The sequence below is a fragment of the Leuresthes tenuis genome, unplaced genomic scaffold (assembly GCF_036924035.1).
Source record: "Leuresthes tenuis unplaced genomic scaffold, fLeuTen1.0.hap1 SCAF_12, whole genome shotgun sequence".
In the NCBI taxonomy this organism is placed as follows: domain Eukaryota; kingdom Metazoa; phylum Chordata; class Actinopteri; order Atheriniformes; family Atherinopsidae; genus Leuresthes; species Leuresthes tenuis.
The window spans coordinates 33,016,870-33,039,042 of NW_027325366.1; the positions used below are offsets into that span (position 1 = coordinate 33,016,870).

General features: G+C 43.2%; 2 protein-coding genes across 2 annotated transcripts; one reads left to right on the forward strand and one right to left on the reverse strand.

The window, feature by feature from the left end:
- Nucleotides 1-1,640: 1,640 nt before the first annotated feature.
- LOC140319281 (trace amine-associated receptor 13c-like) lies at nt 1,641-2,851 on the reverse strand. Its single transcript, XM_072396869.1, has 2 exons — nt 2,691-2,851; nt 1,641-2,490 (listed from the first exon to the last, which is right to left on the reverse strand). The coding sequence occupies exons 1-2, from the start codon at nt 2,849-2,851 to the stop codon at nt 1,641-1,643; spliced, it is 1,011 nt and encodes a 336-aa protein (XP_072252970.1).
- Nucleotides 2,852-6,386: 3,535 nt separating this feature from the next.
- LOC140319282 (uncharacterized) lies at nt 6,387-21,533 on the forward strand. The gene is made up of 13 exons (XM_072396870.1): nt 6,387-6,547; nt 6,762-7,008; nt 7,243-7,607; nt 9,578-9,647; nt 10,691-10,887; nt 13,689-13,802; nt 13,999-14,245; nt 14,480-14,609; nt 19,041-19,106; nt 19,454-19,551; nt 20,799-21,026; nt 21,098-21,181; nt 21,507-21,533. The coding sequence occupies exons 1-13, from the start codon at nt 6,387-6,389 to the stop codon at nt 21,531-21,533; spliced, it is 2,034 nt and encodes a 677-aa protein (XP_072252971.1).
- Nucleotides 21,534-22,173: the final 640 nt, after the last annotated feature.

Genomic DNA, 22,173 nt, shown 5'->3' on the forward strand with positions numbered 1-22,173 from the left:
TCCCACATAAAGTGGTGACAGGAAGAGTGAGCAGAGGAAGAAGGTCTTTGTGTCTTTTGGGTGATCAGGACAGTTAACCACTCTTTATAATGTCTATGGGAAAAAACACCTCCTACAAAGACTGCTTGTGTCCTTCTACCGTTGCCCCATTGGGAGCATAATAACTCACTGTCTCTGTTTGTGGTTCTCCAGCTGCAGGAGAGAGGAAAGCACTCCAAGGTCATGACGACGGCTCAGAAGGTCATCAGCTACCCTCTCCCCTCCCTGGAGAATCAGGATGACAACTTTTATGCCAGCGCCAGAAGGGCATCAAACAATGTGCAATTTCACCTCCTGCTGCAGTCGTATGTGTGCTCAATGTTCACAAATGGTGACTGTTGTTTTTTAGGCTTTTATTTATTCACTTACTATTTTGGAGGTTTCAGATGCCCTTTTTTATTGTTTTGCACCAATAACTGCATTCAGACTGCATTTGGACTGCATGGTGTAAACCTTTGGATTTTATGGACATTATTTATTTCTAAAGCTAGTTAAATCTACTCAGTTTTCTACAATGATTAAGGTCACATTAATGGCATATGTTAAAGGACAATACAGTAGAAATAAAGGATACAATAAAAAAGAAACAGGATGTATCTGTCCACAATTTAGAAACACAAAGGGTCTGAACACTTTAGTCTATAAAATGTTTTTTTTATATTTGCAAAAGTCTACATGTATCATTATGCCTTATGTATTGTAGATGGGTGGATAAAAGCTTTTTTCTCAATTTTCTACATTAATCATAAAAATTACCATACATTTCTCTAAAAGTGAAGTTGGTCAAATGTCCAGTTGTTAATAACCTATCAGGGCACCACAATTACCCTGAAATGACTTAATAAAAAACAAAGAATGAGAATTTCTGCAACAGGCACTTGATTAAATAAAAACAGCAAATTTGTGAGATGATGCAGGACAGACAACAAAGGACAGAATTTACTGACAGAAACCAGAGGATGAATAGACTGACCTTGACCCACAAGTTTGAAACTATGATAATTTGGCAAATGCCTGAGGTGACCGGAGAGCTATAAATGCTGGTAGGGTTAATGAGTAGAGTAACAACAAGTATAAATATTTAAAAACCAGTTGGTTTAAGTTATTTTCAATTAAAAGACAAATTGTAACAAATGCAATTTGCAAGTACACAAATATGCTGCCTTTGCTTCACATGTTCTCATTTGAACTGAAATGACGAATAGTATTAACAAGGTTGAACTGATGTCTTCATGGCAAAAATGAAAAACACAGCTTTTAAATCGGAGTTAATTGCTGTTTAACTTTGATAAGCAGCGTAATGTTTCATAAATGCTGAAAACATTTATTTTGACCCTATCCTCTGTCTATCCAACAAGATCTGTTGCTCACATCATACAGAGCCTCAGGCCACGAACACAGCAGCAGCATTATAGTGAAGGCAGGGTATACAACCCCAAGTCAAAGGATTATAGAGATATTATAGAGAGATATTATAGAGAAGAGGAAACTTATATTCATTTTGTGCATTTAAATGCATGTATTGACAGACTCTGGGATGTCTCTGGATTATTTCTTCTCTCTTCACACAAAAGAGCTCATGCCAGTGACAGAACATCTCTTTACAGTATGTTGGCCCCAGAGGAGCCATGCTGAAATATCTTCAGTGTAACAATGAGTTTAACAGATCTGCGGAACCAGGGATAGAAAAAAGCATAGATCAGAGGGTTCAGACAAGAATTGAAATAGAAGAGCCAGATTTCTATTGTCACTGATGTAGAACCAAACAAAAAATTCTGGCCTAAGAAAGAGGAACAGAAATATGGAGAGTAACACGTCAGAAATGTAATAACAACTATACCGAGAGTTCTGGCAGCTTTTATCTCAGATTTCATGACGTGCATTAGCCCTCCTGTGTTGGAACCTTCCTGAAGACGTGTCTTTGAGGGCTTGATTGTTACAGCTGCAATATGACACCTCATTGCACGAGCCTGAGACACAGCCACCACAAAAACTCTCAGATACAGAACTATGATGACAGTAACAGGTGCAACAAAGACCAAAATAAAGTCAATGATTCCCTCAATGTAATCAAAAGCAATGACACACTCTCCATAGCAGGAATTGTACCTGCCTGGCTGTTTGAATACATCACTCAATAAGACAGCGATGTATATAATACTACAGGTCCAACACAGGACATTAAAGACTGAAACTCTTCTTACAGTGATTTTCTGGTGGTAATGCAGAGGATCACAAATAGCTACATAGCGGTCGACTGATATGAGCACCATTGTTCCTACTGGGGCAGTGATGATTGTGGAATCTATAAAACTATATACAGCACATATTTGATCACCGAGATACCAGCAACCGTCTGTGAAGATTATCAGAAAGGACATGAGCAGGCCAACGAAGAAATCTGAGACAGCCAGAGAGAGGAGGAGGAGGTTGGAGGGAGTGTGGAGCTGCCTGGAGTAAAATAGAAGCATCACATCAAATCGTTTGTTCAACAGTTTTTGAAAAGCCACAATAACAATTAGCACATATGATTAACAAGTAAACAGTAAAAGCAGCGTAAAAAGGCAAATAATCACATCCAGAAACAATATTTTCTCCAATTAAACACATTAATATCTGCTACTTGGATGAGTGAATAAATGTGTTGGTACTTGAAGTGGGAGATGGAGATGATGACGAGCAGGTTGAGAGACGTAGTAAGCAGAGAGATGAAGGACAATAAGGTGTAAGAAAGCACAGCCTCAGTGTATGAGGGCTTCTGCTTCCTGCAGGAGGAGTTGATATGTGGGAAGCAGAGTTCAGTTTCTTCCATCGTTAGAGAAGCTGAGAGCTCAAGCAGCTTTGTGACCAAACCTGACTGTGATCTAGCTCATTTATCCCTTTTCTCCATGTCATCTGTTTGTTTCGTTTCCATGCAACATGTTTTTTTCAGTTCACTAGTGGGAAAAGAGCCAGAGCTGTTGGGTGATACCAACCAGATATAGTTGGTACCTCCATTCACAGCGTGGGCTCTGGAACCAAACTCCTGGAGAGGGGCTGGACCCTCATACTCTGGAGCTGCCCAGGGTTAGAAGCATTGGGCTGGAGCAGTGATATTCACAAGCACCCTGCTGATTGCCTCCATGCTGGAGTTCTCCCCGGTGAGTGAGAGGATCACCTCACTGCAGCTGCAGGAAGGGAAGATTCTGACGTATGCACCAGTTCAGATTTCCTGGCCTTCTTGGAGTCTCTGGGTGGTGCCCTAGAGGGGATGTCTCCTGGGGATTCCATTGTTCTTCTGGGGAGCTTCAATGCCCATGTTGGCAATGATGGGGTGACCTGGAGAGGCGTGATTGGGAGAAACAGCCTCCCTGATCTGAACCCAAGTTGTTTTTGCATTGTTTTTGGATTTCTGTGCAAGACATGGATTGTTCATTACAAACACCATTTTTGAGCATAAGTGTACCTGGTGCCAGGTCACCTCAGGTCAAAGGCATATGATCAGCTTTGTCCTGTAAAGGCCTGCAGCCAGATGTCTTGAAGAGGAACAGAGCTGTCAAACGATCACCACCTGTTATTGAGTTGGATCCATTAAAAGGAAAGACTGCTAGATGTGGTAAGCCCAAAAGGGTAGTGAGGGTGAACTGGGAACGTCCGGTAGGATCCTGTCCACAAGTTCTTCAATTCGCACCTCCAGAAAAAATCTTCTCACATACAGGTGGAGCCTAGAAACACAGAATCCGCATGGACCATGTTCAGGATTTTCATTGCAGATTTGGTTTCTAAGAGCTGTGGCCTGAAGGTTGTCGGTGCCTATCATGGCATTAACCGCAGGACTTGCTGATGGACAGCAGTGGTGAGGGAAGCCAAAGGAGGCCATTGGGCTTGCTCGTCATCATCTCCATCTCCCACTTCAAGTACCAACACATTTATTCACTCATCCAAGTAGCAGATATTAATGTGTTTAATTGGAGAAAATATTGTTTTTATTACTTTTATCCAAAGCAACTTACAAATAAAGATATAACAGCTATATAAAAGCTAACAATAAACTCCATAGAAGGAACCCAGGAGTCCGACTCTGTCAGAGGTGACAGAGTAGAGATAGGGTGCAGGCATAGAAGGAAGAGCAGAAAGATAAAGTGCAGAGATAGAGGGGGTAGGTAAGTACAAGGTAAGTGCTGGGATACCCAGATCTGTCAAGGATTAACTACCGATCCCATCCAGGGCTGCGGACCTCCCAGTCGTTGTTATGTTGTATTAACCGCTTGTTTTGCTGTCATCCAGTGGGCCCACTCCTCCAAATTGGCCTGTCATCCCAGCATCCATCGGACTATCATTGTGCTACAATACTACTTCTGGTGGCCCTCACTGGAATCTGCACCAGGAACAAGAGCAACAACTGCCCTCCGCCTGGTCTTCTGTAACCCCTTGAGGTCCCTGGTCAGCCCATGTCCCATATTCCATTAGATTTTGTTACTGGACCACCTCCATCACAAGGTAGAATTACTATTCTCACCATAATTGACAGTTTTTCTAAAGCTGTCCATTTCATTCCCTTAGAATTACCATAATCCGCCAAGACTGCAGATCTCCTCACCAACCATGTCTTCCAACTCCATGGCATCCCCTCAGATATAGTCTCTGACCGGGGTCCCCAGTTCATATCTCAGTTTTGGAAATCATTCTGCACGGCTCTCGGGGCCAAGGTTTCATTAAACTTCGGATGCTATCCCCAGTCCAATGGCCAGACGGAGCGGCTAAATCAGGAGCCTGTGCTGCACTCTGTTGTGTAGTATAGAATAATCCATCCACCTGGAGCCAACAACCGTGCTGGGTGGAATATGCTCATAATTCCCTGAACTGCTCAGCTACTGGTCTATCCCTCTACAAGGCCTCCCTTGGTTACCAGCCTCAGTTATTCCCGGAGGAGGAAAGGGATCTTGAGATACTCTCAGTCCAACACCACTTACAGAGAGCATAATGAGTTTGGACCCAAACTAAAGAGGCCCTTCTTCGCTCTGCTGAATGCAACAGTCGCCTGGCTGACCTTCATCGCTATCCTGCTCCTCAGTATTTGCCCAGTCAGCGGGTATAGTTGTCAGCCAAAGATGAGCCTGGGTTCCTCGCCACTACAGACTGGATCCATCCCTTATTGCTGACTACAACCGTTCCAGGAGGCGTGAGTCTTCCGGCTTGCTTGGAGGCAGCCATTGAAGGTGGGGTACTGCCATTATTGCACTTGGCTGTGGTATTGTGGTTTTGTTCTGAGTTCCAGGAGGGGCTGAGCAGGTATCCAGGAAGTCCAGAACGGAGTCTGGACTGTTCCTGCCGGCACACCTGCTGCTCGCCTGCGCTCATTAGAGCTTGCCTCTTAAGGATCTGCAGGAGCTCCAGTCTTTGCCAGATTGTTTTACAGTCGCTGTTGGCAATCAGGCCCACCAGTGGAAGCCTACACTACACTACAACCAGCATCAATCATTGCCCCTCCTGTGTTGGAACCTTCCTGAAGACACAGTAAGCCCTCACTGAGCAAACGGCTATCTCTATTTGATTACTTCTTGGACCCATTTATTCGTTCCTCCTTTCTTCCTAGAGATGGGACTGGATAGTGTAGTGGAAAGATTGCCACCTTTCATGTGGGTGACCTGAATTCAAATCTCCTGCATGAAAGGTACTGCCTCCTTACCCTACCTGCCTACCAGTGTAAGTCGCTTTGGATAAAAGCATCTGCCAAATGCATAAACTATCTGTGGACCTACCTTGCACCATTACAACTAATAAATCAGTTTCTTTTTCCCCATCTCTCTGTGTCTGCTCTTGGATCCCTCCTTAGCGGCTTCTGTAGCCATGACAGCAATCTGTCTATTTCCACCCTTCTGAAGTCTATGATCAGCTCTTTAGACATGGGTGTGTTTAAGACCAGCCTGTTATGTGTACACCATTCTGACCATTTCATCACTTCATCCCCCCAAAATCTACTCTGTATGTGGAGGCAAGCCATACTTCATCGGGTTGGTATTGCTCTTCCCCACCAGTGGCATAATATCCTACATCCTTAGAGACATTTTTTAATCCAGAAATCGTCTTGCCCAGGCCCCTATTGCTCCTATTGCCCCCTGCCCAGCTCACACCGCACAGGACCTGAAATTTCCTCCCCGCGGATGGTGGGCTCATGTGAAGGTGTCAATCTGTGGCGTTTCCAGGCAGAGCCCTATGAGACAAGGCGTGACCTGGCTACAGTGTGACCGAAAATAACATGTTGCATGACAACTGAAAAAACAGATGACATGGAGAAAAGGGATAAATGAGCTTGATCACAGACAGGTTTGGTCACAAAGCTGCTTGAGCTCTCAGCTTCTCTAACGATGGAAGAAACTGAACTCTGCTTCCCACATATCAACTCCTCCTGCAGGAAGCAGAAGCCCTCATACACTGAGGCTGTGCTTTCTTACACCTTATTGTCCTTCATCTCTCTGCTTACTACGTCTCTCAACCTGCTCGTCATCATCTCCATCTCCCACTTCAAGTACCAACACATTTATTCACTCATCCAAGTAGCAGATATTAATATGTTTAATTGGAGAAAATATTGTTTCTGGATGTGATTATTTGTCATTTTACGCTGCTTTTACTGTTTACTTTTTAATCATATGTGCTAATTGTTATTGTGGCTTTTCAAAAACTGTTGAACAAACGATTTGATGTGATGCTTCTATTTTACTATTTCTATTTTACTCCAGGCAGCTCCACACTCCCTCCAACCTCCTCCTCCTCTCTCTGGCTGTCTCAGATTTCTTCGTTGGCCTGCTCATGTCCTTTCTGATAATCTTCACAGACGGCTGCTGGTATCTCGGTGATCAAATATGTGCTGTATATAGTTTTTTAGATTCCACAATCGTCACTGCCCCAGTAGGAACAATGGTGCTCATATCAGTCGACCGCTATGTAGCTATTTGTGATCCTCTGCATTACCACCAGAAAATCACTGTAAGAAGAGTTTCAGTCTTTAATGTCCTGTGTTGGACCTGTAGTATTATATACATCGCTGTCTTATTGAGTGATGTATTCAAACAGCCAGGCAGGTACAATTCCTGCTATGGAGAGTGTGTCATTGCCTTTGATTACATTGAGGGAATCATTGACTTTATTTTGGTCTTTGTTGCACCTGTTACTGTCATCATAGTTCTCTATCTGAGAGTTTTTGTGGTGGCTGTGTCTCAGGCTCGTGCAATGAGGTGTCATATTGCAGCTGTAACAATCAAGCCCTCAAAGACACGTCTTCAGGAAGGTTCCAACACAGGAGGGCTAATGCACGTCATGAAATCTGAGATAAAAGCTGCCAGAACTCTCGGTATAGTTGTTATTACATTTCTGACGTGTTACTGTCCATATTACTTTTCTTCCTTTGCAGAACAGAATTTTTTGTTTGGTTTTACATCAGTGGCAATAGAAATCTGGATCTTCTATTTCAATTCTTGTCTGAACCCTCTGATCTATGCTTTTTTCTATCCCTGGTTCCGCAGATCTGTTAAACTCATTGTTACACTGAAGATATTTCAGCATGGCTCCTCTAAGGCCAACATACTGTAAAGAGATAGTGTTCTGTCACTGGCATGAGCTCTTTTGTGTGAAGAGAGAAGAAATAATCCAGAGACATCCAAGAGTCTGTCAATACATGCATTTAAATGCACAAAATTAATATAAGTTTCCTCTTCTCTATAATATCTCTATAATCCTTTGACTTGGGGTTGTATACCCTGCCTTCACTATAATGCTGCTGCTGTGTTCGTGGCCTGAGGCTCTGTATGATGTGAGCAACAGATCTTGTTGGATAGACAGAGGATAGGGTCAAAATAAATGTTTTCAGCATTTATGAAACATTACAGATTGCTCCACTGACAACTGACAGATGTAATCTAGAGTTAAACCGTCACTGCCTGAATCTGGACACACAAATTTGCTGTTTTTATTTAATCAAGTGCCTGTTGCAGAAATTCTCATTCTTTGTTTTTTATTAAGTAATTTCAGGGTAATTGTGGTGCCCTGATAGGCTATTAACAACTGGACATTTGAAGTTGGGATAATTGCGACACACAACATTCAGAAAGATTTCAAACACCTTCACTTTTAGAGAAATGTATGGTATTTTTTTTTTATTAATGTAGAAAATTGAGAAAATAGCATTTATCCATCCATCTCCAATACATAAGGCATAATGATAGATGTGATTTGTAGACTTTTTGCAAAAACCAAACAATGAAGTTTTGGGGCTTTTGAAGCTCAGTGCTAAAACTGTGGTGACATGATGGAAATAATATAAAACCAAATACTTTGAATGTATCTTAGTGGCCATAAAAACTGTCAAGTCATTCAAAATCAAAAGAACCATTTTTTTGTAATGCAGTTTAAAACATAAGAAATTCAATTCAATATCACGTTGGACCGTCTTGTTTGTTGTGCACCAATTCACGAATAATTACCCTACAACTCACACAGAATTGGTTACTGTTAGAGTTTTTAATAGTTATCTTGTGATTTGCATACTGTACGTTTCCGCTTCTGCTTGTTGTGACATTTGACCTCATATGAATGTACAGAAAACAGGAAACTTTGCACATCCTTGTCAACTTCTTGTAACCCCTTCTCCTTCCCCTGCTCAATAAAAACAAAGCTGCTGCAGGTGGAGAGTCGGAGTGGCTTGGACTCACATCTGTGTGCCACAGCTGAAACAACTCTACCCCTTTGCACAGGTTGAAATTCACTTAATCTCTTGTGTGGTTCTTTTACATAAGCTAGGAGTATCATAAAAACCCAATCAGTTACTCTCTGTCAATATCAAATGTTTACTTTGGTACCACACCTAGGAGACTGACACCCGCCGGTCCCTATGAGTAGCCCAGGAGTATCCCTAGTCCACCTAGGATACCATGCCATCCAAATGCAGTTATTGGTGCAAAACAATGAAAAAGGGCATCTGAAACCTCCAAAATACTAAGTGAATAAATAAAAGCCTAAAAAACAAGAGTCACCATTTGTGAACATTGAGCACACATACGACTGCAGCAGGAGGTGAAATTGCACATTGTTTGATGCCCTTCTGGCATAAAAGTTGTCGTCCTGATCCTCCAGGGAGGGGAGAGGGGAGCTGATGACCTTCTGTGCCGTAGTCATGACCTTCTGGGGTGCTTTCCTGTCTCCTGCAGCTGGAGAACCACAAACAGACAGTGAGTTATTATGCTCCCAATGGGGCAACGGTAGAAGGACACAAGCAGTCTCTGTGGGAGGTGGTTGTTCCTGGGCACTCTCAGGAACTCTGCTGTGCCTTATTGATGATGGTTGTGGTGTTAATACTCCAGGATGGGTTTTCCTGCATGTGGACCCAGAAACTGAATTTCTGAGACCTTCTCCATACAGTTGCCTCTCATGAACAGGGGTTGAATGTCTGTTTCCTTCCTTCTGAAGTCTATGATCAGCTCTTTAGTCTTAGTGGTGTTTAATACCAGGTTGTCATATATACACCATTCTGACACCCGTTCCACCTCATCCTGGTATGCAGACTCACCCCCATCCCCATAGAGATGAACCCCACCGTGCTGTTGATAGAGAGGACAGGGATGCAGTCATGGGTTTGAAGGATGTAGAGTAGAGCGATAAGCACACAGCCCTTAGGGGAGCTGGTGCTGAGTTTGAGGGTTGAGGAAATCTGTTTATGTTTATGCATTGGCAGATGTTTTTATTCAAAGCGAGGATATAACATTACAGCTAACATCAAAGCTAACAATTAGCTACATGGAAGGAAACCACTGGTCAGGCTCTGTTAGAGGAAACAGGGTAGAGATAGAGTGCAGGCATAGAGGGAAGTATAGGGTAAGTAGTTCAGGTAGATGGAAGCTGTTGCATTGGGACCATCTGCAGAGGTTTCACAGCACAGGCTGGGAGACCAGTTAGGATGGCGTTGCAGTAGTCAAGGCGGGAGATGACCATAGACTGCACCAGGAGCTCGGTGGCGTGTTGGGTTAGGTGTGGCCACCATCGAGCGATGGAGGCAACATGATCTTTAAAGGTCAGCTGTCACCCATCATGACACCCAAGTTTCTAGCTACCTTTGATGGAGCAAGAGATAGAGATTCAGTTTGGATGCAGATGCTGTGGTGTAGGGTTGGTTTGGCTGGGAAGATGAGCAGCTCAGTTTTAGAGAGGTTTAGTTGGAGGTGATGGGCTTTCATCCATGTCAGTATCTCAGAGAGATAGTCTGGTGAGACCGTGTGGTCGTCAGGTGGGAATGACAGATAGAGCTGGGTATCATCATCATAGCAGTGGTATGAGAAGCCTTTTAAATTTTCCACAGCTAGAGGGCATCCACAGAGCAATTAACTGACATCTCTTTAAATCTCCCCATCAAGTGTCGTCTGAATTTCTGTTTCTGTTTCTGTTATCATTTCTATCTTCTTAAACACATATGTGAAACACATAGTTACAGCAATTCAATTTAATGAAAGTGAGAAAGTTTTTTAAGATGAATAAATTATCAGAATTATTACTGTGGCTTTAGTCCAGGAATCATATGAGGTGCCACTTTGTTTACCAAATTTTTTAAAATTGATTAATAAGAAAATAAATAAATGCGCTGTATTGTATCCGAGATTTACAGTTTTTTGTTTCACCACAGGGCACCAATGAATCCAGAATGAATGTTCTGGATGTATTTGGAGTCCAGGAGAGCCTATGTCTGCTTAACTACAGCGACCCTGAGTCCATCACGCTGTGGTTCTCACTGAAGATGGCTCCTCTTCTGCCATTTGTCAACGAAGGCCTCCTAATCCAGCTCGCCAACCAGGACTTCAGCTGCAGCGCCTTCCAGGAACTGTGAGTGAACTCATTTCTGCTTTACTCGAGCACGCAGGTGACTGCAGTCGAACTGACTGAACTTCAGTTGTGCTGCAGCTGAACTGTCAGTAGAAAAGAGGAAAGTCCTTAATTGAAAGTAACTAACTAAAGTAACTGTGCTGAGTTCATGAGGTTATGTTGCCATGGGTTCCTACAAAATTAAAAAGGTTTGATATAAATGTGATTATGGGTGCCAATGCCAAAGGCAAGGCACACATATTACTATTGTGCATACTTATTATTCTCCCGTTTCGGCCCTGTTTTTCGGCGCGCTACTCCTCCCTCAGCGATGGTCCGACCGGAATAAAAAACACATCGCTGCGTGCGCGCCGATCGGGAGAAGTGTGCTTGTATTTTTCCTCTCTCATTACTCGACCGGAATTCCGGAAAATTGGGAAAAAGCGGGCCAATTCCCAATGGCAAAAATGCATTGAGAACGAGGACCACAGTATAGGGAGATAATTTATCCTAATGAAAACAAGAACAAATCATACTGTCTCTCTTGTTCTCCCACCAAATCAATTTGTAGTTTCTGAACTGGAAACTTGGCACCATTGAAATGAACATGCTAGCTAGCTGAATTAGTAAGTGTGGAACTAAACTAGCATAGCTAATCCTGAAATCCCTCAGCGGACCCCGGCCAGTTGGGAACCCTGGCTGACTGGGTGATGGTCAGGAAGAGGAGGCTCCGCCCTCACCTCAAGACTGTGGTTCGCCAACAATATGCCGATATTTATATCCTACTTTGGATGGGGCAGCTCTCATTTCTAGAAATATGGCTGAATGTATTTGTCATCCAAACATTCAGCCAAAAAGAACACGTCCCCCCTCTGTTCATTGAGCTCCTCTGGCTGCCCTTAGCCGCCCGCATCAGGTTCAAGTCCCTGATGTTAGCTACAAAGAGCTTAATGGAGCGGCTCCATCTACTTGAATGCTCTTGCAAAGGCTTCTGTCCCAACTGGGTCCCTCCGTTGGTCCCAGGATGGTCGTCTAGCAGCTCCTACACCACGCCTAAGACAATCCAAACTCTGTTCATGTGTCGTCCCACGATGGTGGAATGACCTACCGAGCGCTACCAGAACAGGGGCGTCCCTGTCTATCTTCAAGAAGCTCCTGAAAACCCAGCTCTTCAGAGAGCATCTCCTATCCCAGCACTTACCTTGTACTTCCCTCCCCCCTCTATCTCTGCACTTTATCTTTCTGCACTTCCTTCTATGCCTGCACCCTATCTCTACTCTGTCCCCTCTGACAGAGTCGGACTCCTGGGTTCCTTCTATGTAGCTTATTGTTAGCTTTTATAAAGCTGTTATATCTTCATTTGTAAGTCGCTTTGGATAAAAGCGTCTGATAAATACAGAAACAGAAACATAAACAAACCATGACAACCCAGGGTTGAATGCTTTGTAACCTGCTCCCACTCCCCGAAAACCTCAGAATGACTGCTTTTGCACAAATCATCTCCATTTATCTATACCCACTTAATCCAATTCAGTACTGTGGTGGAGCTGGAGGCAATCTCAGCTGCCATTTGATGAGCAGCAGGGTGTTCCTGGAGAGATCGCTTGTCCATCACAGAGGAAAACAACCATGCACACTCACCTCTACGGTCAATTTAGAAATGTTAATTTACCAAAATATGTATGTATTTTAACTGAGAGTAAGCCAAAACACCCAGAAAGAACCCAGGCATGCATGGGGAGAAAATGAAAACTGCCCACAGAACAGGAACCCTCTGGCTGTAAAGTGACAGCACAAACCTCAACAACAAATGAATAACCACAAGAGGAGCAAATCAGGAAATCTCATACATATTAAGATAAAAAAATCTAACAGAACAAAAACACAAGCCCATTAAATGTGGTTCTCTGCTGTCAACTTACCACCATCTGGTGGTGGGAGACAGCTGGAAGTCAGACTGAACCATTTTTATAAGGGATAAAACAGAGGGTGCACTCCAGCTGTGGAGGCATCGCAGTTTCCTTGGGAAGTTAACTCAGTTTGGTTTTAGAGCAGCTGGGCTCAGCCTGAGAGAAGCTCCTGCTCCCCCACAGTGAAATAAGTCAGCTGAGGTGGCACTTTTCAGGCCAACCCGGTGGACAGTTTTCGGTCTTTGGTTTAGTTTAATTTCTTTCACTTCCTGCCATTGTCTCTGTATCTCCTGGACTGTCTTGGTCTCCTCTGGTCTCCACGCACACCTGTTCAAGCCTCACCTGCTGTTTCTCCACTCATCAATCCCCCCTGTACATATATATCGCTCCATTTCTCTTCATGTTTGCTAGTTTGTTGTAGTTTAAAACCTACAATTTTCAGGTCCTTCACCCTCTTTCTGCTTTGCTTTTTGTTCATTTGGAGTTTGTGAATGAGCTGTTCTGCAGCATCTTTGGTTTGATTGAATCATTTCTTTGGTTCACCACCAGTTAGCTGCCGGTCTGTCTGCATTGGGGTCCACTAACATCTCCTTTAACATGGAAAACAAGAGCCTGGTGAACAACAAATTATCCAAGAAGACTGGAAACTGTCCTACAAATCAAAATTTTCTGCCATATTATAGCTATGGCCCCAAAAACATCATAAGTTGATGAAGAAGTTGTTGATTACTGAGATTACTTTTGGCCGACAGAATCATTAGGAGAAAAAACGTGTTGCATGGCAACAGAGCAAATAAATGTAGTAACAGCTGGATGAAGGAGGGGTTTGGCCTCAAAGCTGCTTGAGCTCTCAGCTTCTCTAACGATGGAAGACACTGAACTCTGCTTCCCACATATCAACTCCTCCTGCAGGAAGCAGAAGCGCTCATACACTGAGGCTGTGCTCACTTTCACCTTATTGTCCTTCATCTCTCTTCTTACTACAACTCTCAACCTGCTCGTCATCATCTCCATCTCCCACTTCAAGTACTAACACATTTATTTAACTTGTCCATATAAAGTGATTAATGTGTTTTATAGAAGAAAACAAACATTTCGTGATATATTTGACTTTTTACGCTGCTTTTACTGTTTACCTGTGGATGCTATGTGCTAAATGTTATTGCCTTTCATTGTGGACTGTAAAAACAACATAATATGTGATGCTCCTGTTTTAATCCAGGCAGCTTCACACCCCCACCAACCTCCTCCTCCTCTCTCTGGCTGTCTCAGATTTCTTTGTCGGGCTCCTCATGTCCTTTCTGATCATCCTCACAGACGGCTGCTGGTTTCTCGGTGACCCCATATGTACCCTCTATGGCAGCGTAAGCTACATCGTTACCTTTGCTGCAGTGGGAACAATGGTGCTCATATCAGCCGACCGCTATGTGGCTATTTGTAACCCTCTGAATTACCACCAGAAAATCACTGTAAGAAGAGTTTCAGTCATTAGTGTCCTGTGTTGGACCTGTTCCATGTTATACATCTCTGTGATGTTTCGGGATGAATTCAAACAGCCACGCAGGTACAATTCCTGCTATGGAGAGTGTGTCATTGTGTTTAACTACATTGAGGGAATCATTGACTTTATTCTGCTCTTTGTTGCCCCTGTTACTGTCATCATAGTTTTGCATGTGAGAGTTTTTGTGGTGGCTGTGTCTCAGGCTCGTGCAATGAGGTGTCATATTGCAGCTGTAACACTCAAGCCCTCAAAGACACGTCTTCAGGAAGGTTCCAACACAGGAGGGCTAATGCACGTCATGAAATCTGAGATAAAAGCTGCCAGAACTCTCGGTATAGTTGTTATTACATTTCTGACGTGTTACTCTCCAATGCACTGCTCGTATTTTGTTCAAAAGGAAAACTCACTAAGCACCGCATCTTTGCCAATAGAAATCTGGCTTTTACATATAAATTCTTGCCTGAACCCGTTGATCTATGCTTTTTTCTATCCCTGGTTCAGAAAGTCTGTTAAGCTCATTGTTACACTGAAGATACTTCAGCATGGCTCCTCTAAGTGCAACATACTGTAAAGAGACGAGAGCCTTTCTGTGAGGATGGAAACATTCATCCGAAGGTTTTGATTTTACTTTTATCGCTTTATTTTTAAGTGCATATATGTGTTAAAATGACGTTAGTTTTCTCTCTTTAATCCTTTAACTTTGTGTTGTATACACCATCTTCACTATATGTACTCTGTTAACAGTCAGATGAGAGTCAAAATAAATGTTTCAAGCATTCATGCATCACAGTATATTTCTTATGAACGTAAAATAACGAGAAATATAAACCTATTTTATTTACCTGCTGCTTTGAAAATCAAAACTTAATGTGTTCAAATGAGTCAGTCAAACAATTCTTCAAATGCATTTAAATGCAGTCCAACCCCAAGCTGCAGGGTCCTGAAATCACTCTTACAAAACAATACTGTGATATATTATCTGCAAAGCAGTGCATTAAGGTCATGCTGTGGCTGAGGGGGTGAAACAGGGGGCAGGTTAGCAGGTGAGGCCACAGATTTGTTGTTGTGGAGTAAGACAGCTGCTGTGTTTAAAGTAGAAAACAGCCTTATCTTCGTTTGTTGCTGTTGCATTTACTACGTGGCTGTATTCACGTTAGCAGGCAGAAGTAAATGGACTGTAAATAGTCTCTTCCTACGGAGCACTTTTCTACTTTGTTGAAACGCTCATGCAGGACTTGGAGTTTCCTCCAAGTGCATTTTAGGAGAGATTTCTTTATCTAAAAGTAGAAAGGCCTCACACTACATTTAACTCTTTTCAGGAGATAGTTTGAACGCCTTATATGTGCCAATAACATGATACATAATGAACAGCTGGAAGTCAGACTGGATTTACTGTTTAGGAAAGATTAAACCGTTGTTCTGCCAGTTCTGACACGCAGAAACATTTCAGAAGAATTGTTGAAAACATGAAAAATTCAACCTGCTGAGTCACAAATGGCTTCAGATACTCTGCTGTGTTACCTAATGTGATGCTTTGTTACTTTTCTTTGTGCTCAGCCTGTTAGTGATTGGCCACACCTGAGCTTTCCATCTGTCCCTCCGGAAAGGTAAAAGAAATAATCAGTCACACGATTTACAAAGAGTCTGTCAAACTCATTCCTGCCTTGTAACATTCCAGAGCACATCTGTCTTTAGACAGCCTGAACATTTCTGCTATGGGATGTTTTCTCTATTGTCCAGCCAGTTATCTTCTGTCGTGTAAAAATAGAAAGTACACAAAAAATCCGGTTCTAATCAGGTGTTAAAACGACCTCGGATGAACGACACATGACATATTACACTGTGTCATGATTTACTGAACAAAAAACACAGAAGCAGTGTGTGAAAAACTAAGTGAACCCTTCCTGCTTCCACAGGAACTAAGAGGGTAAGAATCAGCCAGGAGCTGCTGATCAATGCTCTGATTATTGATCATCAGTCAGTGTGAGCAGCTCTATAAAAGCAGGAGTTCTGTCAGTTTTCAGGTGTGTGTTAACATGATGCCAAGGAGGAAAGACACCAGCAATGATCTCAGAGAAGCAGCTGCTGCTGCCCATCAGTCTGGGAAGGGTTATAAGGCCATTTCCAAACTATCTGGAGTCCATCATTCTACAGAGAGAAAGATTATTCACAAGTGGAAAACATTCAGGACAGCTGTCAATCTTCCCAGGAGTGGACGTCCCAGCAAGTTCACCCCAAGGTGAAGAAGCCCAGAGCTACATCTCAGACTCTACAGGCCTCAGTTAGCATGTTAAAGGTCAAAGGTCACCCCAAGGTGAAAAAGCCCAGAGCTACATCTCAGACTCTACAGGCCTCAGTTAGCATGTTAAAGGTTAAAGGTCATACATCTCAGACTCTACAGGCCTCAGTTAGCATGTTAAAGGTTAAAGGTCACCCCAAGGTGAAAAAGCCCAGAGCTACATCTCAGACTCTACAGGCCTCAGTTAGCATGCTAAAGGTTAAAGGTCACCCCAAGGTGAAGAAGCCCAGAGCTACATCTCAGACTCTACAGGCCTCAGTTAGCAGGTTAAAGGTTAAAGGTCATGACAGCACAGTTAGAAAAAGACTGAACAAGGATGGCTTGTTTGGAAGGGCTGCAGGAGAAAGCCTCTTCTCTCTAAAAAGAACATGGCAGCACAGCTTAGGTTTGCAAAGCTGCATCTGAACAAAGCTCAAGACTTCTGGAACAATGTCCTTTGGACAGACCAGAGCAAAGTGGAGATGTTTGGTCCTAATGCACAGCAGCACGTTTGGAGGAAACCAAACACAGCATATCAGCACAAACACCTCATACCAGCTGTCAAGCACGGTGGTGGAGGGCTGATGAGAGTGCACTGGAGCTGATAAACAAGTTATTTCAGTGACTGATTGACCAAAGGAAACCACGAGTCTGTAGAAGAGCTAAGAGATCCTGGAACAATCATTTCAAACAGAAAAAACACTTATTCTGTGATCTGGATCACTTCCAAATCAACAAAATTCACCAGAGCTTCTCCCATTTGTGCAATATAAAAGCAAAATCACCAAATAAGTTAAACAAACAGTAAAAACCCTAAAAAACATAAAAATTCCTTATTCATTCATGAATATATTGCATGGCTATTGTGGATCTTTGTGGCCTTTCACTCTGCACCTCTTCACCAGTTATGAAGACACGTTCACGGCAGCCTGGAGATGCAAACGAGCAGCACAAACACAGACTTGTACGTGATTGACGAATCTGACACCTGAAATATTCTCGTTGGATTACAGTCCTTTGAAACAGGAATGTTCCCTGACAGAAGTCAGCCTGGGAGAACAAAAGGGTAAAACAACAGTCTGTGAGACTGTGTTCACTCTGCTGACTCATTTGTGGATTCATATCCAGCAGAAAAACACTCCACAGGAGCTTCTTCTCAGACTTAGAGCGGTTCGACTGCCCTGCTGTCCCACAGTTCCTCCACAGGGTAAGAAACAAGCTTTTGGCTCAGTGTTGCCCTCGAAATGCTTTTTAAATCGATCTTCATTATCACCATGACTCTCACAGATCTGAGCATCTACAGAGCGAACCTTTACTGAACGTACAACAGATTTGGAACATCATAAACATGCAGGATTGCTTTGTCTGACACATTAATGGTTCCTTCTAAGGAGGCGATATGCAGCTGTGCATACACTGATATTTTAATTTAGGTGATTCTGGTGTCTTTGTATTGCAGTGGAACTTTTGCTTTGTGTAAACTACCAAACTGCTGTGATTTATGACTATAATTACTACATTACTACTACATTTACATGTAGATTAACAGTTAACATGCTAACTCCTGAGGTTATGCTGGTTAATCCTAATTAATTAACCTACTTTTTGAGTCACTGTTTCATTCTGACATGAATAATGCAGCTATATCCTGTGTTTTTTGTACTGAATAACTGGGAAGGAGACTTCTCTGGGTTGGGAGAAGATGTATTTAAAAAACTGAAGCCTGAGATCTAAATGTCCAGGTGGGCCAAGTTGGTTGATTATGACCTGAAGCTCAGACTGCCAGAGAAACGCTCCGGAGGTTTGAGAAGCCCAGAGCTCGCCAGCCTTTATCTGACAGGCCTGAAATGCAGATGAGCAACAAAGACGGGAGAATTTACTGAGCTTTGGCGGCTGAGCAGATCAATTTAAAGAAAAATATTGTTGCTGGATAAATTATGTAAATGTAATTTATTTCTACAGCCCTTTACAACAATCCATTTCGGTACCAAAGTGCTTTACAGCAGATAATAAATAAAGAAAAGAATAAGTACAAAACAATAAAATAACAGTAAACGCAATAAAATAAAATACAGCAACATTGAATAAGATAATATAAAAGTGTCACCATACTACTGGGTATTAAAAGCCATCTGAAATAAATATGTTTTTATCTTAGATTTAAAGAAGCCCAGGTCAGAAATAAGACGCATCTCGGGGGGGGGGGGGCTTATTCCAGAGCCTGGGGGCAGCAGCAGAAAAGGCTCGGTCACCCCAGGGCTTGTATTTTAACCTGAACACTTCCAGTAAAAGTTGATTTGTTGACCTCAGAGCTCTGCCAGGGTTACAGTTAAAAGCTCAGATAAATACGATGGGGTGAGGCCGTTAAGAGCTTTAAAAACCAACTTTAAAAGGTTAAAATGATGAGATTAGACTTTGTCTTGGTGTCATTCTCCTGCTGCTTCCTTCCAGATCTAAAATAAATAAATTCTGAAGACTGTTTCAGGCTGTGAGCAGACGCCCGACATGTTCTGCTTCATGCTGCGTCTGGCTGCTTTCAGCCTGCTGGCAGGTAAGATGACTTCAAACATCCTCAGTGGTTCGATTCACTCTTAATTTAACCCACCGGGTATTAAGGAGGTCATTGTGATGTGAAATAAACCCCCAAAGCTTGATTTTCATGTGCAGGTCCAGCACTAGAACCAGTGAGATAGATTTGTTCGTAACTGTTTGCTTTACATAAACCTTGCAGTTGTTCACCATAACTTTTTAACTTCCTAACAAACATTTGATGTTACTTGTTGAAGAGGTTGAACTTGGTTGGTTCCTAAGTGACACATTATTGAATATATCCATGTCAGACAGTGACTTTAGACCATTAATGAGTAAAGCTCAACATATATATCTTCCTATCTTCAGAGGCAGCTGCAGCATACCAGACTTTTACCAGCTCTGGAGAGATGAACATCACTTCCTGCCCCATCACCTACTATGGAAAGAAATATGACAAACTATATGTGAGTCGGACCTTCTTTTAATAATCCTTTTGCATCCAATGCTGATTATCCAACAATATATAAAACAGGCAAAAGTGTGTCTGCAAAAGGAAAAAGATTTGACCGATTTTGTGCTCTGCTCTGGTTAAATCTGCTGGTTACTGTCACCACCACCCGGGCTGCTAGTCTTCCCTCTGGTAACCAGGCAGAATGGCTCCAGCCACCTTATGGGGACCTTGTTCATAAGGAAACACTCGCTCGGTCTGTTCTTTCTAGCCTAAAGACACGCTGTGCGTAACTTAGAGACGCACTAAGAGAAGTTTATTCCCTTGAAACGGTTCTGCAATGTTCTGCAATTTATTTCCAGCTGCAGGATCCAGGATGTAGGAGAAAAGCCTTTTTGGTTTATTTATACTCTGTGTCGGGTTGGCTTAGGGGTCTTTGACTTTTAGATGCATTTCCTTTGCACTGCACTGTGCTTTAATACGTCTAAGAAGAGGCCTTCAGTCTGGAGGTCGTCACCTGGTGCTTCAGCACTTAACTGCGACAGCATCCAGTCGGCAGGTTAACAGTGGTGGTGAATTATCTGCTCCGCCTCCTGTTTATCTCAGAGCCAAGCGGAGGCTCCCTCTGCTGCCAGCCCTGAGAACAGCTTGTACACCCTGTACAGTGGAAACTGTCCTCACAAACTGAGCTGGGAACTGTCTGCATTCCAGTTTAACAGAGAGCAGCAAACCTTTCCCTCCACATCTCCTCTCATAGGCCTCATTACAGCCTCCTTCGCATGGGACGGTCGGTTCCAGAAGGACCGGCTTCTTCACCTGAATTCAGCTCCCTCCCAGAACTACTGTTATCTGTCAGCTTTGCAGCTTCCAGAGGATGCCAGCTCTGGTCTTCCAGGCAGTGGATGGCCGTCCTCCTACCTGGAAATGTCAAACATTTTGCTCGTCCCACCTTTTGGCAGTGGGATAGGATATTTAGGCCCCGCCTTCTCAGATAAGCAGCCTTCAGAGCTCGCCTCATTAGACTCGTTAGGTCCCAGTCTCATTTGCTCCCGGTTCCACAGCCTTTGCCCTCTGGAAAACATTTCCTGGGCAGAATCAGAACAGGATGCTGTTTATGCCTCTCCGGTGTGACCAATGAGCCGCCTCATTTTAAAAATGATCAATACATACATTTGGTAACAATCATATTTAATCATTTCAAGTAATTATGTTCAAGATTCAAGTTTCTGACTTGCAGTTATTGTCCCTGCCGCTGCTGAACAGGTGGGCTTCAGTGCAAACAGGTTTGCAGTTTGCTTCAGAGGCTCCTACACACCTGGAGTCCAAAACGACTGCATTTTGATGTCCGGAGGGACGGCCGACAGAGGCAACCTGTCGGTACTCACGAGAGAAATACCAACCGGATCTGGGGTTCACAAACTCCTGCCAAACCTCAAGTATGCTGGGAAATGTGTCAATGTGATCCCTCTGAGAGACAGTCAGCAGTCAGAAGTGAGTGTTGCTGCTATTAAAGAAATATACAGACACAAAGGACTCAATAACAAGTCATTTCCCGTTGCCAGATTGGACAAGTTGAACTCGGCAACTTTCACCAGCAGTCAATTCTGGCAATCAAGACGTATTCTGGCTACACGAGCACCAATGTGGTACGTATCAGTGTGAGAATGAGAACATACAACAAATACCAGAGAGGATTCATGCATGAAACCGTCACTTCTAAGTGGCCACAATCATCTACACTATCCAGTGTAGTGGTATGATTTCCACCTTTCTTGTGGGAGATCTGGGTTCAAATCCCCTGCATGAAAGGTACTATCTCCAGTAGGGGTCCTTAGGCAAGACCCCCTTACCCTATCTGTCTATCAGTAAGTCGCTTTGGATAAAAGCGTCTGTTAAATGCATAAAAACATAAACTTTAGTAAAGCCATTAACAGAGAAAAGGGGGTCTGTGGAGCTGTGGGTGTGCTTCAGAGAGTAAATCTGCAGGAAATAGAGTAGAATGTTTCTGGTTTACTGTTAAACTGCTGCAGAGGGGAAAGGATGATTGTGTTTGCAGACAGTCATGAGAAAACTTTAAAGCCTTAGCTGCCTTAGCCTGTAGCTCAGGAGGAAGAGCAGTCAGCAGTCGCCCACCAATCGGAAGGTCAGTGGTTCAACTCTGGCTTCCCCTCTTCGCCTCTGGGCAAGACACTGAGCCCCACATTGCCTCCTGATGCTTCCATCAGGGTATGAATGTGTGTGTGAGTGATTAGAAAGCACGTAGTTATGTGTATCCTAAGAAGTGCTGTATGAGAATGTAGTGTTAGAAGTGCTTTGAGTGGTCAGTTCGACCAGAAAAGGGCTGTACAAGTCCATTTACCATTTAGAAAGTGTTCGAACTGAGCACTCAATCACTCTGAGTCAGCCATTTTTATCTGCTCTTTGAATTCCAACTGAAACTTTTCACTCATGAAGCCAAACTCGTCATAGTTCACACTTCAACAGGATGAGATGTTGGTGTTCATAAAGCACATAAAGCTGTGAATCCCGTGAATCGGCCGCGGAGGGGAGTTTGTGTTTTAATCCTGACCTTTCTGGTACTTTCCAGGAGGCTGACGCCCTCGTTAATGGTCTCACAGTTTCAGCACAGACATTCCAA

Excerpts from the sequence above, each read along its gene's own strand:
- LOC140319281 (XM_072396869.1), bottom strand. The coding sequence starts at position 2,851 with ATGGAAGAAACTGAACTCTGCTTCCCACATATCAACTCCTCCTGCAGG. Across the intron at positions 2,491-2,690 it reads ATCTCCATCTCCCACTTCAA|GCAGCTCCACACTCCCTCCA; the intron begins GTACCAACACAT and ends ATTTTACTCCAG.
- LOC140319282 (XM_072396870.1), top strand. The coding sequence starts at position 6,387 with ATGGAAGAAACTGAACTCTGCTTCCCACATATCAACTCCTCCTGCAGG. Across the intron at positions 14,610-19,040 it reads AAAAGCTGCCAGAACTCTCG|GCTGTGAGCAGACGCCCGAC; the intron begins GTATAGTTGTTA and ends AGACTGTTTCAG. Across the intron at positions 19,107-19,453 it reads TGCTTTCAGCCTGCTGGCAG|AGGCAGCTGCAGCATACCAG; the intron begins GTAAGATGACTT and ends TCCTATCTTCAG.